Below are 17,447 nucleotides of genomic sequence, written 5' to 3'. Positions count from 1 at the left end.
TATCAGCCAGGAAACCCGGGGCTGGGACCAGGCTGTTGAGCTGGTGCCAGAGCATGGACAGGACTAGCTGGTTGAGCACCAGTGCCCTCCCTCAAAGGGAGAGACACCAGAGTAGTCCTGTCCATCTCCAGAGCCACTCTGCCAACCTGCCCTCTAAACCGTGCCAGTTCTCTGGCGGAGACGGATGCGTGGCAGAAAGGTAAACACCGAGATAGAGCAACAGACCCGCGCTCCACTGGATGGCTTGAAGCGCAGGTGAGAGGGAGCTCGCCTACCACCCATCCGTGACCACCAGGCCAGAACTCTTGACCCAGTTGACCCAGACAGAGGGGGCCACCGAGTAGATGGCCTGGCAAGCCTCCACCCACACCAAGTTGCCGGGTCCTGGACCACGAGGAGCACATAGTCAGCGTATGCTGACAGGACCGGGTGCAGCTCCGGCTCCCGAAGCACTAGCCTCATCAACCTCTGGCAGAGGAGACAGAGGAAGCGCTCAATCGCCAGAGCATACAGCTGGTCTGACAGCAGACACCCCAGATGCACCCTGTGCCTGAAGCTGATCAGTTAGGTCAGGGTCCAGTTGAGCCTGACCAGACACTCTGCGGAGGCCTACAGCACCTGGAGAAAACCCACGAGCTGGGGCCTGAAGCTGAACATCCGCAGAGTGCCCAGGAGATACCTGTGGTCCACCCTGTCGAACGCCTTCTCCTTATCCAGGGACAGAAGGGCGAATGACAGAACGTCCCTACACCCGAGCTCCAAGAGATCCCAGACCAAGTACAGATTATCAAAGATGGTCCGGTCCAGGATGTAGGTCTAGGTCTGGTTGGGGTGCCAGCACGGACCCCAGCCGCAGCGAGATGGCCTTCACTATGACCTTACAGTCCGTGCTGAGGAGTGAGACGGGACACCAATTCCGAAGGTTGCGGCGGTCCCCCTTGGCAGCAAAGCGAGCGTGGCTCACCTGCACGACAGAGGGAGGACCCCGCTCTCCAAGGACTTGGCCCAAACGGTGGCAAGGTCTGGGCCGAGGACGTCCCAGAACACATGATAGAACTCCACTGTCAGCCTGTCCATGCCCAGGGATTTGTTGGTGGGCATGAGACGGAGGGCTTTCGAGAGCTCAGCCAGAGTGAGAGGCAGCTCCAGCCAGTCCCGGTCGCCCACGCTGACTGTCGGGAGTTTGGTCTAGGGCACCCTGCAGGCTTTGGCATTGGTCACATCCAGGGAGGAAAAGGCTGGTGTAGAAGGACCTGGCCCGTCTGTGCAACTCCCTGGGGAGGAGGGATAGCTCAGTGGTTTGAGCCTTGCCCTGCTAAACCCAGGCTTGTGAGTTCAATCCTTGAGGGGGCCATTTAGGGATCTGGGGAGTGGTCCTGCTTTGAGCAGGGGCTTGGACTAGATGACCTCCTGAGGTCCCTTCCAACCCTGATATTCTCTGATCCATGAGAGGGGCACTGTCCTCTGCCAAAAGGCAGGTGATGTGCTCCCCCCCCCCCATGGGGAGAGGCAGAACGGAGGTTGAGAGTTGGTAGAATCCTCTCTGCATTTGCTTTTTCAGTGCATGGAAATAGTGGGGAGGTTAAGGCTGAGCCCAGACCTTGATCCTGCCTTCCCAGAGTTTTGTGTCTGTGGATTGTAGCCGGACCCCTGCCTGCGGGCGGTGGAAAGCTACAATATTCTCAGGGGTGTGTCAGGAACTGACAGTTACAGCCTGGTCTCCGGGGGGTTCCCATCAGCCAGACACGGGGGCTGCCCGCTACACGCAGGAGGAAGCGGCCTCCCTGAACTCAACGCCCTGCTCCCCTGAAGGTGCCGCAGGGGTGAGGGCGGCTGGGCTCGACCCAGGCTAGGGGAGCTAAAGGCAGGTTCAAAGCGGGTAGCTCTCCCCTGGGGCCCGGCAGAACCCAGGCGGCTCCAGCCCTGGAGAACGCCTGACACCACCGCACCCCCCTCAGTGCGAGGCGGGGCCGGGCCCTCCTGGCCCTTTAAGTCCCTTCCCCCGGCACCGCCCCTCTCCCAGGACGCTGACATCAGCCCTCAAATAGCCGCGCGGGCTGGGTGCGGCCCCATCCCATCGCTCTAGCTCCAGGCTGCCGCCAGCAGGTCAGAGCCGCGCTGGGGCTGGGTGGGGAGCCCCTAGCTGCGGGCCCCGGGCTGGGCGCGGCGGGGGGACCCGAACTTGTCTCACGCTTGGGGGCGAGCGCGGGGCCCCTTAGGGCCGGGGGCTGGTGTAGGTGCTGCGCTCCTGGCAGCTCCCCGCGGTTGCGCTGGCTCAGGAACTGGGGAGTTCCCGAAGTCTCGTCCCGGGGTGCGGGGCTGTTCCCGGTGCCGGGCCGCGCAGCGGGGCCAGGTGCGCTGCCTGCCACCCGTGTGCAGCGGGCGTTACGCTGCGGGCCCGCGGGCTGATTGAGCGGTCACGGCCTGGGCCCCGGCGCAGGCTTCCCACGTGTCAGAACAGCAGCCAGCCCCGGGGCTGAACCCCTGGCTTGGTGCGGCTGGGGCCGGAGGTGGGGACCCTAAGCTCGGCCGGTCCAGTGGGTGGGTTCTTAAAGGCGGTGGCTTTGCTCGGTGCTGCTGCCGGCGAAGGCTGCCCCAGGACCCGCTGTTTGCAGGCCCTGGGGGAGAGGGTGCTGTGGCCTGGCCTGTTAAATCTGCCATGGCTGGAGCGAGCGAACCAGTGGGTCCCCAGAGGGGAGCTGGGTAGGTGTGGTAGCTGCTTCGCCCTCTCGGGCGTGGTCGCTGGCGAAGGCACTCGGGCGCTGTGGGGAAAGTCTGGGTCTCTAGGGCAGAAACTGCTGTCTCATATCGGGGATCATGACCCCTCCGCCGCCGGCTGGAGCTAGCAGCCTGTTGCTACAACAAACTTCTTATAAATCGGGGAACTTCTGCGAACTGGCTCCTTCTGCTGCTGCTCCTGGCTTCAGGCCTGCTCTCCTCCCCCTGCCTTGCGCTCCCCAGCTTGGCAAGCAGCACAGCGGTTACAAAGGCCAGTGAGGGGCTGACGACTTCATGCTCAAAACAGTCTCCCAGCCTGGGCCCTCTTTTCTCTCCAGAAAAGGAAAAACTAGCAGTGCTTCTGGGTCTGACCCAATTCCCCGGACGCTGGTTGGTTTCCAGGACTCTGCTTCTAAAATGGCTGTGAGCAGTGGAGATGTATGAAGCCTTTGCCCTCCCCTGAGGGACTGGCCACTTGGAACAGCCACAGCTGGTCCCTCAAGCAGGTTAATGCTGCTTTGACCCAGAGTGCAAATAATGGGTGAGCTCTCCAGCTCCTAAGTCCCTTCCCTCCTGCCGTGGCTGGTCAGGGTGTGGCAGTGCCTGGCATCCACCCAGTAGCATGCTGTTGGGCAGTGCTGTGTGAAGTGGCTGCACTTCATCCATAGCCTCGAGGTTGCTTTTCTCAGACTGTGGTGTGAAAATCCCTCATTCAGGAGCTGGGGCAGCCCCTGATGCAAGGCAAGGAAGGCCTGGTCTAACACAGTAGTTCTCAAGTAGGGTTCCGTGTACCCCTGAGGGCGCACAGAGGTCTTCCAGGGGGTACATCAACTCATCTAGATATTTGCCTAGTGTTATAACAGGCTACACGAAAAGCACTAGCAAAGTCTGTGCAAACTAAAATTTCATACAGACACTGACTTGCTTATACTGTGCACTAAAATGGAAGTATAACTGTATTCCAGTTGAATTATTTTATAATCTGGTAAAAATGAGGAGGTCAGCAATTTTGCAGTAATAGTGTGGCTGTGGCACTTGTATTATTATGATGTCTGGTTTTGTAAGCAAGTAGTTTTTAAAGGAGGTGAAGCTTGCGGTATGCAAACAAATCAAACTCCTGAAAGGAGAGGACAGTAGCCTGGAAAGGCTGAGAACCAGTGGTCTAGCTCTAGCAGACAGTTTGTGTCAATGTAGCTGTTCTGGCTAGGGCGGGGCTCTGCAGTAGCTAAGTCAGCTGTCCTCTAGTGTGGATGCTGCGCTGCTGGTTTAGAGGTGCCTCCCCTGCTGGCATGGCTGGTCGTGTATGATCAGGCTGCAGCTGTAGCTTTTTACCAGTATAACAGCAGCCACTGGAGTGGTACATTTTTCAGAGTAGCAGCCGTGTTAGTCTGTATTCGCAAAAAGAAAAGGAGGACTTGTGGCACCTTAGAGACTAACCAATTTATTTGAGCATGAGCTTTCGTGAGCTACAGCTCACTTCATCGGATGCATACTGTGGAAACTGGTGGCACAGTGGAAGTGGTTCCAGTGCTGTGTAGACCGCTCCTGTGGAATGGCCTCCTGAGCCAATGAAGTTCCTGTGGAATTGGACTGGTCCTAGCCTGGGGAGTGTTTGCTGGCTCCTGCGTTTGTCCTTCTCCAGAACTCTGTGCAGGGCTCTGGGGGCAGGGAGAGGGTATTGCAGGTAACTGGGATGAATGGGAGTTAGATCCATCACTTTGGCCCGTTATCGGCACCTCTTGTGGGACAGCAGCAAATCCAGATGGGTTCTTGGGAGCAGGCTGGGCTCTCCTGTCCCAGGCTGCCTGATGGCTAGGAACATGTAACAGCCATGCCTTCAGCATGGCTAACACAGGGAAAAGGCCTTGTCCAGCTCCCACTTTGGCAAGCTTCAATGTTGATGTACAGCAGGCCTGGACTTGGGAGGGTGGCAGCATGTCCCGGGGCAGCAGATTAACAGCCTGTGCTCTTGGGCAGGAATGTTTAATGGGAATCTGCTCACAGCTGAATTGAGGGCCCCCATAAAGTGAAACTGCCCCATAAAACAGCAGCTGCGGTTCATGTGAATCAACCTGCTGCGTGCTGGCACCTCTCCAGGGGCAGGCAGAGCGGGCATTTTTATTCCCATCGGTAATGAGCCCCTCTCTGCAGCCTCTGAATGGTGGAGATAGGCGGGTTGGGGGGGCAGGGAATGTGCCTTCTAAAGTTTCATGAGATGCTGATCTGGCTCGTGCATCCTGATTTCACCAAATCCTCCTCTGCCCCCAGGGTGCTCAGTTCTGGGAACTGCAGGTTGGAATGGCTGGGGCCTGCCCTGACTAGGGTCCCAGAACTGTCCTGGGTGGAGGTACTAATCCTGGGTGGCCCAGCTCTGAGCAGGGAGAATCTGCAGTTCTGAGGGGGGGTCAGAGAGACTCTCCACCCCCCCCCCCCCCAGTAAGCCCTTCTGCCTCCCACACTAGCCCCTCCTTCCAGCTGGAGCCAGGGTCAGTGCCCTCAAGAACATGGGCTGCAAGTGAGTGGATGTGGGGGTGTCAGGAGGAGGGGTGAGTAGGGTGGGGCCTTTCCTTCCTTCTGACCCCCATGGGGGTCATGGCCTCCCCACACCTTGGCAGTCCCAACAGCTGAAGCTGCAGGCTCTGTTGGCGCCTCTTAGGGTTACTACCTTTGAAATGCAAAAATATCACCCCCCCCAAGTAAGGTGGCTGCACCCCCAACCGCAAGGCAACTCTGCAACCCCCTCCCTTCAACAGCCACTTACCTATAAGTGTTCTCTCTCGATACTATAAGATAACATCAATTTCTTAGTCCTTGGCAGACAGGAGGGGTGGCTGCAATTTCAATTTTAGTCTCTAAGGTGCCACAAGAACTCCCCGTTGTTTCAGACCCACACTTAATTTAATCTGCTGCTTTTTTTTAAATTATTTTTCTGGCAAAACCGGCCAGGCTGGTCCTGCACCAGCCAGGTGGTAACCCTAGCTCCTCCCCCTGGACTCTTGAGGGTGGGGGGTGACACAGGCCAAAACAGAGCCGGTCCCAACACCTGGGGAGGAGGGGGTGGCTCAGCAGCCAGGCTGTCTGCCCAAGGGCCCAGCATGGGGCTTGTACCTTCTTGCTGGCTCGCTCCACTCCTTGGCAGCTCTTAGCCAGAGCCCTTCATGTGGGGTGTCTGCCCAGACACATGCCTCATGGAGCCCTGTGCTCTGGTGTGCCCACATGAACATGCTGCCCTCCTGGGACCCTAGTATAGTAGGGACCCTGCTCTTCTGATGCCTTTGGGTCTCTGGCTGGCTTGTGTTCTGTCCCCATGGCAACATCCCCAGGGGACCCACCCACACTTCCAGGGGGCTTCCTGTCTGTGGGGATTTCAGCAGCAGCAACTTGCCCTCCCTGCTCAGATGTGTGGGGGGGCTCAGTTCCCCTGAGGGCTTATCGCTTCCTGGCCACCTGGCTGTGTTTCCGCTCAGTAGCATCCACCCCCAGGCTCTTGACACACACACACACACACACACACACACACACACACACACACACACACACACACACACACACACACACACACACACACACACACACACACACACACACACACACACACACACACACACACACACACACACACACACACACACACACACACACACACACACCGTGCTCATGTCTCCTGCAGATGCTGTCTGTGGCAGGAAATCAGCCCTGTCTCCACCAATTCCTTGGCCTGGAGCCCAGTGCTGCTAATGCTCCTGGGGAGCTGCTTTTCACAGCTACTTCAGGCTGGGCCTGACGGATGCCCTCTCTGCAACCATGCTCCAGAAGCTCAGCTACCTATTCTGTAGCTTCCCAGATAGGGCCACTGACCTAGGCAGGGGCCATTCCAATCCCCCTTCATGCCTTTTCTGTGGCCTGTCCTCTCGGAGAACCCTTGCCAGGGGCCTCTGGCTCAGCACCAGAGTCTGTCCCACTAATCTTGTGGGAAGTGGGGTGCTCTCCCACCCTCAGCCCTCTTGCTGCTGTCTGAGGCCCGGTGCAGGCTGTGCCCCACTTGCAGAGTTAGAGCAACATCAAAGCTGCAGTCCTGCTGGTGAGCTGCAGTGGAAGTGGGATAAACTCTTTGGCCACCCCCCCCTGTCTGCCAAGGACTGATCCAAGGTTTGGCATGGGGGTGGGGGCTCTGGGGACAGCCCTCTTCAATCAGCTTCTCAAAGTGCCTGCAGGTCCCACTTGGGGGCAGGTGGAAGCACAAATAAGTGAGTGAGGGAATGTCTGTACCCAGAGAATGTAAATGATGGAAACAAATCTCCAGCCAGCTTGTGGGTTCTAGCAGTGGCTGCTCACTTACTGCCTGGATGGGACAGGTGCTGTCTCCTCCGCCCATTTCCCAGTGAAGGGTGTGGCATAGCATGCTGACTTGGCAGCAGCTGGCCCTGTCCCATTGTTCAGTGTGTCCCATTTGCTGCCCATGTCCAGACTGCGAGAGAACAATGGGCCAGCGTAGCCTGATGCTCTCCAGACAACAAGATCCTGCTGGGACACAATTAAAGCAACGTTCTCCTAGATTTCAAGACCAGAAGAGACTGTTGTGATCATCCACTCTGAATGACTGCTTAGCACAGGCCAGAGCCTCCCAGCCCAGACTGCCAGCTGAGCTGAATGTAAAATCTCCATGTGATGCAGAATCCCCACATCCCTTGCCAATCTACTTAGTGGCTAATTACCTTCACTTAATCTGCTGTTGCTTTGTTAGCACTTTGCTGATTTTAGTTTCAAGTCATTGTCTGATGTTGCTCATCTGGCTGGTTAGATCTTTGGGTACAGGATATTGCCTCTGTGTAGGTGTCTGAGCACTTTGTGAAGCTAAATACAATAAAAGCTTTATCTGGCATATGGGGGGGGAATGAGGGGTGCTGGTTAGTCAAAAATTCTGGTTAATTAAGAATTATACTTGCCAAGGGAGGGAGTTTGGGTGTGGGAGGGGGTTGGGGTGCAGGAGCAGGTAGGGGGTGTAGGTCATGTACAGAGGTAGTGCCCCCTTTCATCCTGCTTACAGACAGGAGGGTCATTATGTCCCATGTACACCTTGGGAGTACATGGTCAGGAAGGGAGCATGGTGAATAACCAAGTCCCTGCTCACTGCTTGCCAGCCAGCTGCCCAGCCTGCAAGGACACTATATCCTCTGGTCCTAGATATGACCATGCACTTGGCTGAGGCAGCCCTGCTCTAAGCCCATCTATAGTAGACGGGTGGGCGTGCTCACATGGCTGTGATGGCTCACAGGTAGCAACTGTTCTGGGAAATGAGATGATGTAAGTTTTCTTCTTCCCTGACATGCTGGGACAAAGCTGTGTTGTGCCGTCAGCTCTCAACACCTGGCAGGATGAACTGGAGAATTGGTGACACCAGCTCCTCTCCTGGCTCAGGTCCAGTTTATGACCAAGTGCTGGCCTGGCATGCACCAAACAGACCTAACCCATACTGTAGGGAAACCAAACCCTGCCTTCTGAGCCCATTTCTACTCAAAGCATCCATCTAGGGGCTGGACTGGGCAGAGTTCCCACATGCCCTGGACTGTCCTGAGCTTGAGAATGTGAAACTAATGGGGGGCGGGGGGTGCAGAAGTTAAACCCAGCTCAGTGAGTCAACGATGAGCAGTGAGTCAGGCAGCATCTGGCCTCCCGTTAACTGGCCCCTTCATGGTTCAGCAAGCATGTGCGTGAAAGGAGCTAGATCTGTATAAGTGCCAAAGAGGTGCTGGCTTCCCAGAAACACTGTCTAACCTGCATGGTGCAAGTGTGGGTGTGAGATGCTCTCTGCAGAGCTGATCTGGTAGGGAAGGTATCTGTTCCCAGCCTTGGCAATGGCAGGGAGTCGCCTCCTAGCAGCGCTGCCCCAGGTCTCTTTCCCCACCCCCACGGGAGCTGTACGCTTGCACTCCTGGACTGTGTGCCACAGAGGAGTGTAGTGAACACCAGGTTGTAGTTGAACCCATGCAGCACCTTTCCCCCCAGTAGCAGTGACTGCCTGGAGCCTGGCTAGGGCTGACCTGGGAAGATGATCATGGCTCTGGCCATCCTGAGTGGACTGGCTGCTGTTGCCCCCTGAACAGGCTGGGATCCAGGGGTGAGCTAGCCCACTCCTTGTCTTGAGTGCTGCTGGCTGGGAGACCTGCCTAGAGAGCTGGGCTCCCTGCATGGGGGGGTGAGGGGGGAGGGGGACAACCCACCTGCCGCAGTGCAACCTGAGGAGCTTCTGGAACATGCTGAGACAGGACTTGCCCCCGTCTCTGTTTCCCACCGCCTGGGTGGTTCTGGCCAGCTACGCTGAACTGGAAGGAGCTGCCTGCAGCACAGAGGGCTGGGAGTTGGCATGTGGCTGGGAGGGGCTGGAGCCCTCAGGGCTGGCTCCTTTGTGTGACTGGGTCCTAGCTGGGTGTGTCTGCACCCCCTCAGACTGGCTCTCCTGCCTCAGACCTGCCCGCTTTGCAGAGGTGGCGTGCAGACCCAGAGCAGCAATTCCACAGCTGCTGAGCTGGATCTTCCCCTCCCCCAGCCTCACTCCAACCTGTCAGCCATGCAGGCACCTTGCTGGGGACAGATGGTCTCTACCTCAGTAACACTGGCTCAGTGCTTGTGGAGGGCAGCCACTGGTGCAGGGGTGAGCAGTGGCTGTGGCTGGGATTTTGGGGACTGCTGAGGACAGGCAGGCAGGGGCCATCGATGAGGAGGGTTGGTAAGGCCGCTGCTGGGGGAAAAGAGCCAGCAGGATGGCAGGTTCGTACTGCAGTTCTTTCTCGGACAAGCTTTGGGGATGGCTCAAACCTTCCCCTGTGCCCAGCAAGCTGGGTGAGCTCTCAGGGGAGCTGTAGTGCAACCCAACAGCCCCAGGCCTGGTGGGATCTGTGGTAACCAGCTCCTCCCCTCACCCCCACCCCGAATGCTCAAGTACCTCTGGAAAGAGCATTTCAGGCCACTTTAGCAAAGGCTCAGGCTACTGGCTCAGGCCTCTTCCCCAGGCATCTGCAGCCTGGGTGGGGTAGAGTGCCTAGCCTTCCAGCTCTGGAATAGCGCCCCTCCCTCCTGTGTGTGCCTGGGAACCACATTCCCATCTGGCTCAGCCCCTGGGTCCCAGCCTTTTGGGGTGGGAGCCCCTGCCTGGATGGGTTCATGTGCCATTGTGTCTAGAAGAGCTCTCCCCTCTTACCCCTCCCTTGCCATATTGGCACCACACTGGGTGGGGGAGGGCCTGCTTCCTGCCACAGGAACAGTGCCTAGAGCTGCAGCGTCCCTGGCTTGTGGCATCCTTGCCCCTTCCTCTCAGCTGCCAGAGCCATGCATGCCCTGAACATCCAGCATGGGCTAGGTCTCAGTGACATTGAGGGATCTGGAGGGAGCCAAACTACTAACAATCTCCAGACATGATTAAATCGCCAAAAGTTGCTCAATAGCAATTGTCCCTGAATGGGAATGAATCACCCCACCCCTCCCCTCCCCTGCTTGCCTCTGGGCCCCAGAGGCCATTTCACAACCCTGGTAAACATTTCATGGGAGGGGTGGGGTGCTGGGTCCACTGGACTCTTGCAAGGTCAGCTCCATAGTGATGGGTGGGGTGGGGAGCTAGCCTGCTGGGTGCCTATGTGCATCTGGGTTGTGCTGCCCCCTTGTTTGACCAGCTGAGGGTCAGGATGGAGCTCCCCCTGACTGAGCTGCTGGGGGAAGAGGTGCGGTCAGGGAGGATTGGGGCTCTATAAATAAGGGGAATCTCTGGAAAGGTCTCACTCCCATCTGGCACCAGAGTAGGGACCAGCAAATGCTGATTATTTCCTTCCCAGCCTTCCCTTGGAGCCTCTCCCTTCAGAATGGCTGCAGGAGCTGAAATACACCCCCATACCACTTCCTGCTCCTAGGGGTGGTGCCTGTGAGTGGGGTTGCCATGGACACTGGTTGGGGGTGGGGGTAGGGGTTGCTTGGGTAGGAAGTTCCCTGCAATGGTGATAAGTTGCTGTCCAGGAAGTGCTGGTGCAGCATCATGGTGGGGGCTGTTGGCTCAGGCCTGCCTTGGGGCTGGCTGGCCTGCAGGATCATTTATTGGGGCTTGTCTGTTCAGATCCCAGCCGGAGGCAGTTCCCGGTTAGTCTAGAGGGTGGTGGCTGTCGTCCTGCCCACTGTGTCCAGCATGGGCCAAAAGTCCCTGCAAGGACAGGCCTTGCTGGTGCCTGCGTGCCCTCTCTCTCCCCATGACTCTGCTAGAACTGTCCTGCAGGCATGGATGGGTACCCAGGCTTGGCACATCAAATGCTGCTGCTTGCTCCCTCCAGGAGCCACAGCAGAACTGCCCATGTTCACAAGCCCTGCAGGGGCCTGCCACAGCAGCACTGGTCAGAGCTCCTCTGGCCCAGCACTGCCAGCTGCCCTCCCTACAGTCCAGCCTTCTCTGCAGCTCCTGGGCATGGCCCCCTTTGCCTCCATCTTGCCCATGTGCTGCAGATGTCTTCAACACAGGACCCAGACCAGCAGCTGCTCCATGTGCAGCCTGCATCTGGGGCAGAGCTTGCAGCTTCTTTTGCTCCCACGTTGTGAGGCAGGAATCCCAAGTCTCTCCCAGCCAGGAGAGCCCTTGGCTGAGTGCAGCAGTGTTGTATGGCACCCTGTGCAGTCTCGCGCTCTCCAGCGCCTGTCACTGCCTTGCCAAGCAACATTCCCATGCTGCAAGTGGTGGTGACGCTGGCAGCCCTTACAGAGGTGATGAGGTCTCCTGGCTGAGAACTCCAGCCTAGGCCTCACCCAGAGGTGCATGAGTCAGCGGTGGTGGGAGGTGGAGCAATGGGGTGCATTGTATCAGAGTTGCAGCTCCTTCATCCCTCTTCTTCCTGGAAAGCCTGGTCCCATCTGAGACCCCAGCCTGCCACCAGCTGGCCTGGGCAGGGGGAGCAGAACAAGTGGGATTGAGATGACCATCCTGGCGAGGGGCATGGCACCTATCCCCTTACATGGGGTGTGAGCTGAAGAGCCAGCCAAGGGCTGGCCTGGCTGCATCTGTCCTGGAGCCCTAGTTTCCCCCTAAGGCTCCATGTAGCAGCCTGTGGGGCTGGGCAGCTCCCCTGCAGAACAGCTGCTGGGCTCCTCAGGCAGCTTGGGGCTGGGCTGAGGCTCTGGCATGTCCTGCTTGGTCCCAGCACAGAGCTGCATTCCAGAGATTAGGGCTGGAATGTGCCTGGCCAGCAGGGCTGTTGACTTTCCTGATACAGCACCCAGTGTATAGGGTGGGTGGGAGAGACGGGCTCTCAGACAGGCACTTTCCCACCGTCTGGAGAGACCTTGGTCCGGGCTGCAGCCAAGGCAGCAGCCACTTCTTTTACAATCCTGACCCACCATGTTTTCGTCTCGTCTCCTGCCCTGACCTTGCGGAGTGGGCTTTGGCCCAGGAGGCGTGTTTTTGGGTGGGTGGAGGGAGGGGCTGAATCTGAATGATGCTCTGCTGGGCCCAGTGCAGAGGTGCCCCTGATCAGTGCTGACCCTAAAGTGCCCCAAAAGTTGAAGGGATCCAGTCTTGGAATAGCAGAAGCAGGAACTGGGGGGGGGGGGGGGGGGGGAGAGCGGGGAGCTGTATCTGGAGCCCATCCCTGCCACACAGTAGGCAAGGTCTGACAATCGCTCTAAAGCAAAGGAAATTCCAGCAAAGCTTCCTTCCCCTGGGGTAAGGGCCTTCTGAAAAGGCAGCCCTGGGCTGGGGGAGGGGCTCTACTGAGTTACAGGAGCACCATCCTTCTGCCCTGCACCTTGCCAGAAAGCAGAAAGTCTCCAGTCAGCTCAAGGGTGGGGCCTCCCTGGGGCTGGGAAATGCTGCCTGGTGTGTCCCATGCTGTGGGGAGTTGGCTGCTGGGAGTATCTTTGGAGAGACTCGCTCTGCAGTAGGGGCTTGTTGGGCTGGTGATGGGCACTGGGCAGGGCTGTTGGGGGGGGGGGGGGCTGCAAGTGTGGCATTTTGCCCTGGGCCCCCACAAGAGTTTTCAGGGGCCCCCAAAGAGTTTTTGGCAGCGGGTCCTTCAGTGCCACCAAACATGGCTGGAGTGAAGGACTCGCCACCACTGCTTCTGCTCCTGGTCTTTGGCGGCAGGGGTCCTTCTGCTCCATGTCTTTGGCGAAGTGCCCTGAAGACCCGGAGCGGAAGGACCCCTGCCACCGAAGACCCCCCAGCCCCCTGAATCCTCTGGGCAGCCCTGGCACTGCGGGGGGGGGGTGCTCAGTGACCCACTGCAGTGCTGTGATGGGGCCCAGCAAAGGCAGTCCTTCAGGCTGGGGGTCCTGTGTGGGCAGAGTGAAGGGTGGGTGGCTCCATGGAGTGTTTCTCTGGGTGTAGTGATTGGTCTGCAGGTGGAACCTGAGTGCTGAGCTTCCCTCTGCAGGCTCAGACAGCCCCCACTCTGCCTAGATGCAGGATTGGCCATGGGTGGGTTGGTCCCAGCTCTTACTGCTATCTGCTCCCAGCCAGGGGAGGAAGGGGGCTCCCTCTGTCTAGAAGGCAACTCTAGAAGGGGCCAGTCCTGTCAAGGGGTCTGCCCCTTGCAGACCCTGGGCAATGGGGACACAGCCTGGCATCAGCACAACTTCATATAGGCCAGCACTTACCTTGGGGCTCTGCCCCAGCTGGGGCTCGGAGCTGCAGTAGAGGGAGGAGCGCTGCTGTGCGCTCCTCCTGGAGAGAACAGTGTGTGGGGGTGCATGCAGGATGCTGTGCTGGAGACTAGGATCTCAAGAGCTCAAGCAGCTGAGTCCAGGATCTCCCGGCTGGCTTGAAGTCTTGAGCTGGATGGGAGATGCCCAGCACTGGGAGCGCAGGCCCAGGGCTCCCCTCCCCACCAGGAAATGGGCCTAGAGCATGTGTCCACATGGGGAGTGGACAGGGCTTTCCAGTTGGCTTGCAGGGAGGGTGCTGCGCCCTCCCTCCCCTGTGACTGTGACCATCCCCAGCACATGCTGCTCCTGCTCTGGTGAGGCCTCCTAGCTTTGGGACTACAGAACAGCTGCCTCCTGCAGGCAGGGGAGGTCTCTGTCCCTGGCCTTTGGCAGGGGTGCCCCACTGTAGTAAAGCCCCCCCCCCAAACTCAGAGCAGGGGGGGAATGTTCCCAGGGCAGTCTCTAATCCAGAGCCAGCCAGGATCAACTCTGCCCTGGGATGCCCAGCAGTGGCCAAAGGGGCTGGGCCCTTGGTGCCATTTGGGTCTGGCTGATGGATGCTGCTGTCATGGCTCAGACTGCAGAGGGTGCCTCACTCAGCTGCCCTGTCTGTGTTGGCCCTGCAGACACTGCATCTTTGCCATGGCAAACAGGGGACCAGCCTACGGACTCAGCTGGGAGGTTCAGCAGAGGATCGACAAGCAGTACGACCCAGAGCTGGAGCAGATCCTCACCCAGTGGATCCTGGCACAGTGTGGGAGCATCCAGCCACCTGAGCCCGGGAAAGAGAAATTCCAGGAGTGGCTGAAAGATGGCACAGTGAGTATCGCTGGGGCAGAAGGATCTCCTTGTGTGCCCCAGCAGCTTGGGCTTTCTTGCATGAGCTGGGACGTCCATTCCCCTCCAGGGAGCTGGAGCCCCAGGCAATTCCCCCTCCTTGATGGGGCAGTGAGATACAAGCAGCCTCCAGGGTCTCTGTGCGGGGGCAGCACAGCTCCATAGACCAGGGGCACCTGGTCCTCCCTGCTGCACCTTGAGCCTCCCCTAGCAGGGCTGGAGCACACCAGGGCACACGCTGGCTGTGCTGAGCTAACAAGGGTGGACTCTGCCCTGAAGTAACCCCCACAGATGGTCCTGTCCCTAGATACAGGGTGCTGTGGAGACTGCTACAGAGACCTGCCCAGCACACTGGCTGAGTCCTTGTCCTTCCTGCCCAGGTGCTCGGCAAACTCATCAACAGCCTCTACCCAAAGGGCCAGGGGCCGGTCGCCAACACAGAGCCTTCAAACAAGGCCTTCAAGCAAATGGAACAGATCTCCCAGTTCCTGCGGGCTGCTGAGCAGTATGGCATTGCACCCACTGACATCTTCCAGACTGTGGACCTCTGGGAAGGTAGGGAGAGTGAGGGTGGCCTGGCACATAACTGCCCTGGCTTATGTGGGAGGCTTAACCCCTAGCATGGGGATGAGCAGGGAACCCCTGAGTTGGAAGCTCCACATGAGCAGCCTGCCCTAGATCCAGCCCTCGTGCTGTGCAGAAATCCAAACTCTTCCCCTTCATGGGGTCTGGCTTCATCAGCAGAAAGCTGCCTCCCCAGGCTCTGCTTGTCCTGGGGATCCTCCTCAGGGTGACTCAGCCCATACCCTATATCTTCTCCTGCCTCCCTTGTATCTGGGTGGCATTGGGTCTCCTGCCTCCTTGAGTTAGCAGAGCCCATTTGACCCTTTCCCAGCAGGCTCCACACCTGCTGGGTCAGCAGATGCTTCTGGCACATCCAAAGGCTGTGCTTGGACCCAGGAGAATCTGTCTGGGGATGGTATTGTCACCATTCTCTGGAATGGCTGCTTATCCTGAACCCTAGCCAGGGCTCTGTACATGCCCCAGAGAGCTTGGGGGTGAACTTAGATGAGCAGCAGGCCCCACTGGCAGGTAGGGTTGGGTAACTGACCCCATCCAAGTGCTGCCTGGGCTTGCTGCAGAGGCTGGGCTCTGTGCTGAATGCACCTAGGTCAAACCACAGCATGTCACTCATGGGCTCTCTGCCCTGCCAGGAAAGAACATGGCCTGTGTGCAGAGGACCCTGATGAACCTGGGGGGCTTGGCTGTCACGAAGCAAGATGGGTTGTTCGTTGGAGATCCCAACTGGTTCCCCAAGTAAGTGGCTCTTAAACTTCTGAGGGGCTGGTTTTCTGTTACTCTCAGAACAGGGTGGGGGGGTGTCAGGCCAAGCAGGTGTGGCCCAGCCCTGGGTGCAGTAAGGTTTGGGGCTCCCTGTCTCTAGCTGACCTTGGAGCCACTGGAAGTAGATTCCACTCTCCAGGCAGGGAGTAGAGCTGGGCAGCCTTGCTGTGCAGGAGCCACCTCTTCCAGCAGGAGGGCTAGAAGTGATGCAAGCACCTGCCAGTGTTCTGGTGCCCCCTCTCTCCCAGCCTGCAAGAGGGACTCTGGGGCTCAGTCTGTGACTGGCTTGGGGACTTGGCTACATGGAAGCAAAGTGATTTGGGTCTCAGTCCCTCTACAGAGGAACAGGGCATTGGCTCATACAGCCTGACTGTCCTGGAAGGCCCTATAGTGTAGCCAATACAACGAAGGCAGAGTTGCTGCTCCTCTTCAGCATGCACTGCTGCCTAGCCATTAGGTGCCACCCAGGTGTTCTCCCTATGACCCCTCTGGTCTGACTCATGTTCTCCTCACCCCAAGGAAATCCCAGGAGAACCGCCGCGACTTCTCTAAAGACAAGCTGAAGGAGGGTCAGAACGTGATTGGGCTGCAGATGGGCACCAACCGGGGTGCATCACAAGCAGGCATGACAGGCTATGGGATGCCACGCCAGATCCTCTGATCAGCCCAGCATGGCAGCACTCCCTCTCCACCATCTTCCCCCCTACCCCACCCCCAGGGTTTAATATATTCGTCTACAGTCTAGAAAATTGGGGAGTGGTGCCTTGAACACCCCCCAACAAACCACCACAGTGAAATGGGCCAGGGCCTCATGCCCTGACAGTCTGTATTCAGAGCTCCCTATCCCAGCACCATGAACTCCCCCCAGCTGTCTTACACCCTAGTTCTGTAGGGACCAAACAAATTTCCATATGGACCAAATGACTGTCTAGACTGACACTGGGACCACTCAAGGCTGCCCCCTCCCACCCTGCCATCAAAGCAAAGTGCCAAAGCTATGGCTGCTAGCCAGATCTCTCCTCCCTGGGGCTTGGGGCTCTGCCTGAAGCAGCAAACCCACTTCTTGCATTCCAGGTACCCAGGCCAGTGGCTCTTGCTGATCTGTCAATAGTCTTAGGACCAAAAATCTCCCTTGCAGGGCTCCGTCCACCTGTTCAGCTGTAAGACCTGCTAGCAACTGTCTTGTCTCTAATCCCACGTGTGTGCTGCAGAGCAGTCTGTATTGTCTCCGAGTAACTCTCCTTTGCTAGTAACAAAACATGTAACCTGATGTCCCAGGCTCCCGTAGCTGGGATGGAGGCAGAATGCTGCCCAGCTGGGGCTGTGAAGAAAGGGCTGCAATACCCTGCCCTGGTCCCCTGGGGCTTGGAACAGGGCATTGTCAGCCAGCTGGTCCAGGTCCTCCCTCCGGGTTAGGAGCAGCTGTATGCTGTGCTCTCCTGGGTGGAGGAGCTAGGAAGTGCATTGCATCTGTGACACTGGGGCTAGCTCCAACACCAGGGGGCCCCATTGCTCCTGGCTGACTTGTGGCTTGACCCTAACCCTAGCTGGTCCAGCAGTGCTGCATGCCCAGCTCAGCAGCTAGGCTGTAGCTGTCACCTGTGCTCTGATCACTCTGACTGGAATGTATCGCTGAGGTCACCAATCAGAATAAAGGTCACCCAAATCTTGTTTATACCCCTGAGTCCTTGTGTGTGATGGGGAAGCCTAGCAAAAAGCAGAGTGGGGGTGGAGGGGTGGCACTGGGGTCTGAGCAGCTCATGCAGGATTGGCTTAGCTGGCAATTCTCCGACACTGTTGGGGCAGCAAAGAGTGAAATGACAGTGCAAGCGAATGGCCACCTCTGCACGGCCTGCGGGAAAGGGGAGCACAGGAAG

The 17,447-nt window shown here is 58.1% G+C and overlaps 1 protein-coding gene across 1 annotated transcript; it reads left to right on the top strand.

The window, feature by feature from the left end:
- The first annotated feature begins 1,978 nt into the window (after positions 1-1,978).
- On the top strand, positions 1,979-17,247 carry TAGLN2 (transgelin 2). The gene is made up of 5 exons (XM_074939025.1): positions 1,979-2,106; positions 14,016-14,208; positions 14,607-14,781; positions 15,441-15,543; positions 16,090-17,247. The coding sequence occupies exons 2-5, from the start codon at positions 14,032-14,034 to the stop codon at positions 16,229-16,231; spliced, it is 597 nt and encodes a 198-aa protein (XP_074795126.1). The 5' UTR covers positions 1,979-2,106; positions 14,016-14,031; the 3' UTR covers positions 16,232-17,247.
- The last annotated feature ends 200 nt before the right edge of the window (positions 17,248-17,447 follow it).

The sequence above is a fragment of the Natator depressus genome, chromosome 24 (genome assembly GCF_965152275.1).
Source record: "Natator depressus isolate rNatDep1 chromosome 24, rNatDep2.hap1, whole genome shotgun sequence".
NCBI lineage: Eukaryota > Metazoa > Chordata > Testudines > Cheloniidae > Natator > Natator depressus.
Note: the sequence above shows the minus strand (reverse complement) of the source record. Positions and strands in the feature narration are given on the sequence as shown.

What these genes read in the sequence shown, in the direction of transcription:
- TAGLN2 (XM_074939025.1), top strand. Translation starts at nt 14,032, where the DNA reads ATGGCAAACAGGGGACCAGCCTACGGACTCAGCTGGGAGGTTCAGCAG. An exon ending in AGTGGCTGAAAGATGGCACA is followed by an intron (nt 14,209 to 14,606) that starts GTGAGTATCGCT and finishes CTTCCTGCCCAG; the next exon opens with GTGCTCGGCAAACTCATCAA. An exon ending in GACTGTGGACCTCTGGGAAG is followed by an intron (nt 14,782 to 15,440) that starts GTAGGGAGAGTG and finishes CTGCCCTGCCAG; the next exon opens with GAAAGAACATGGCCTGTGTG.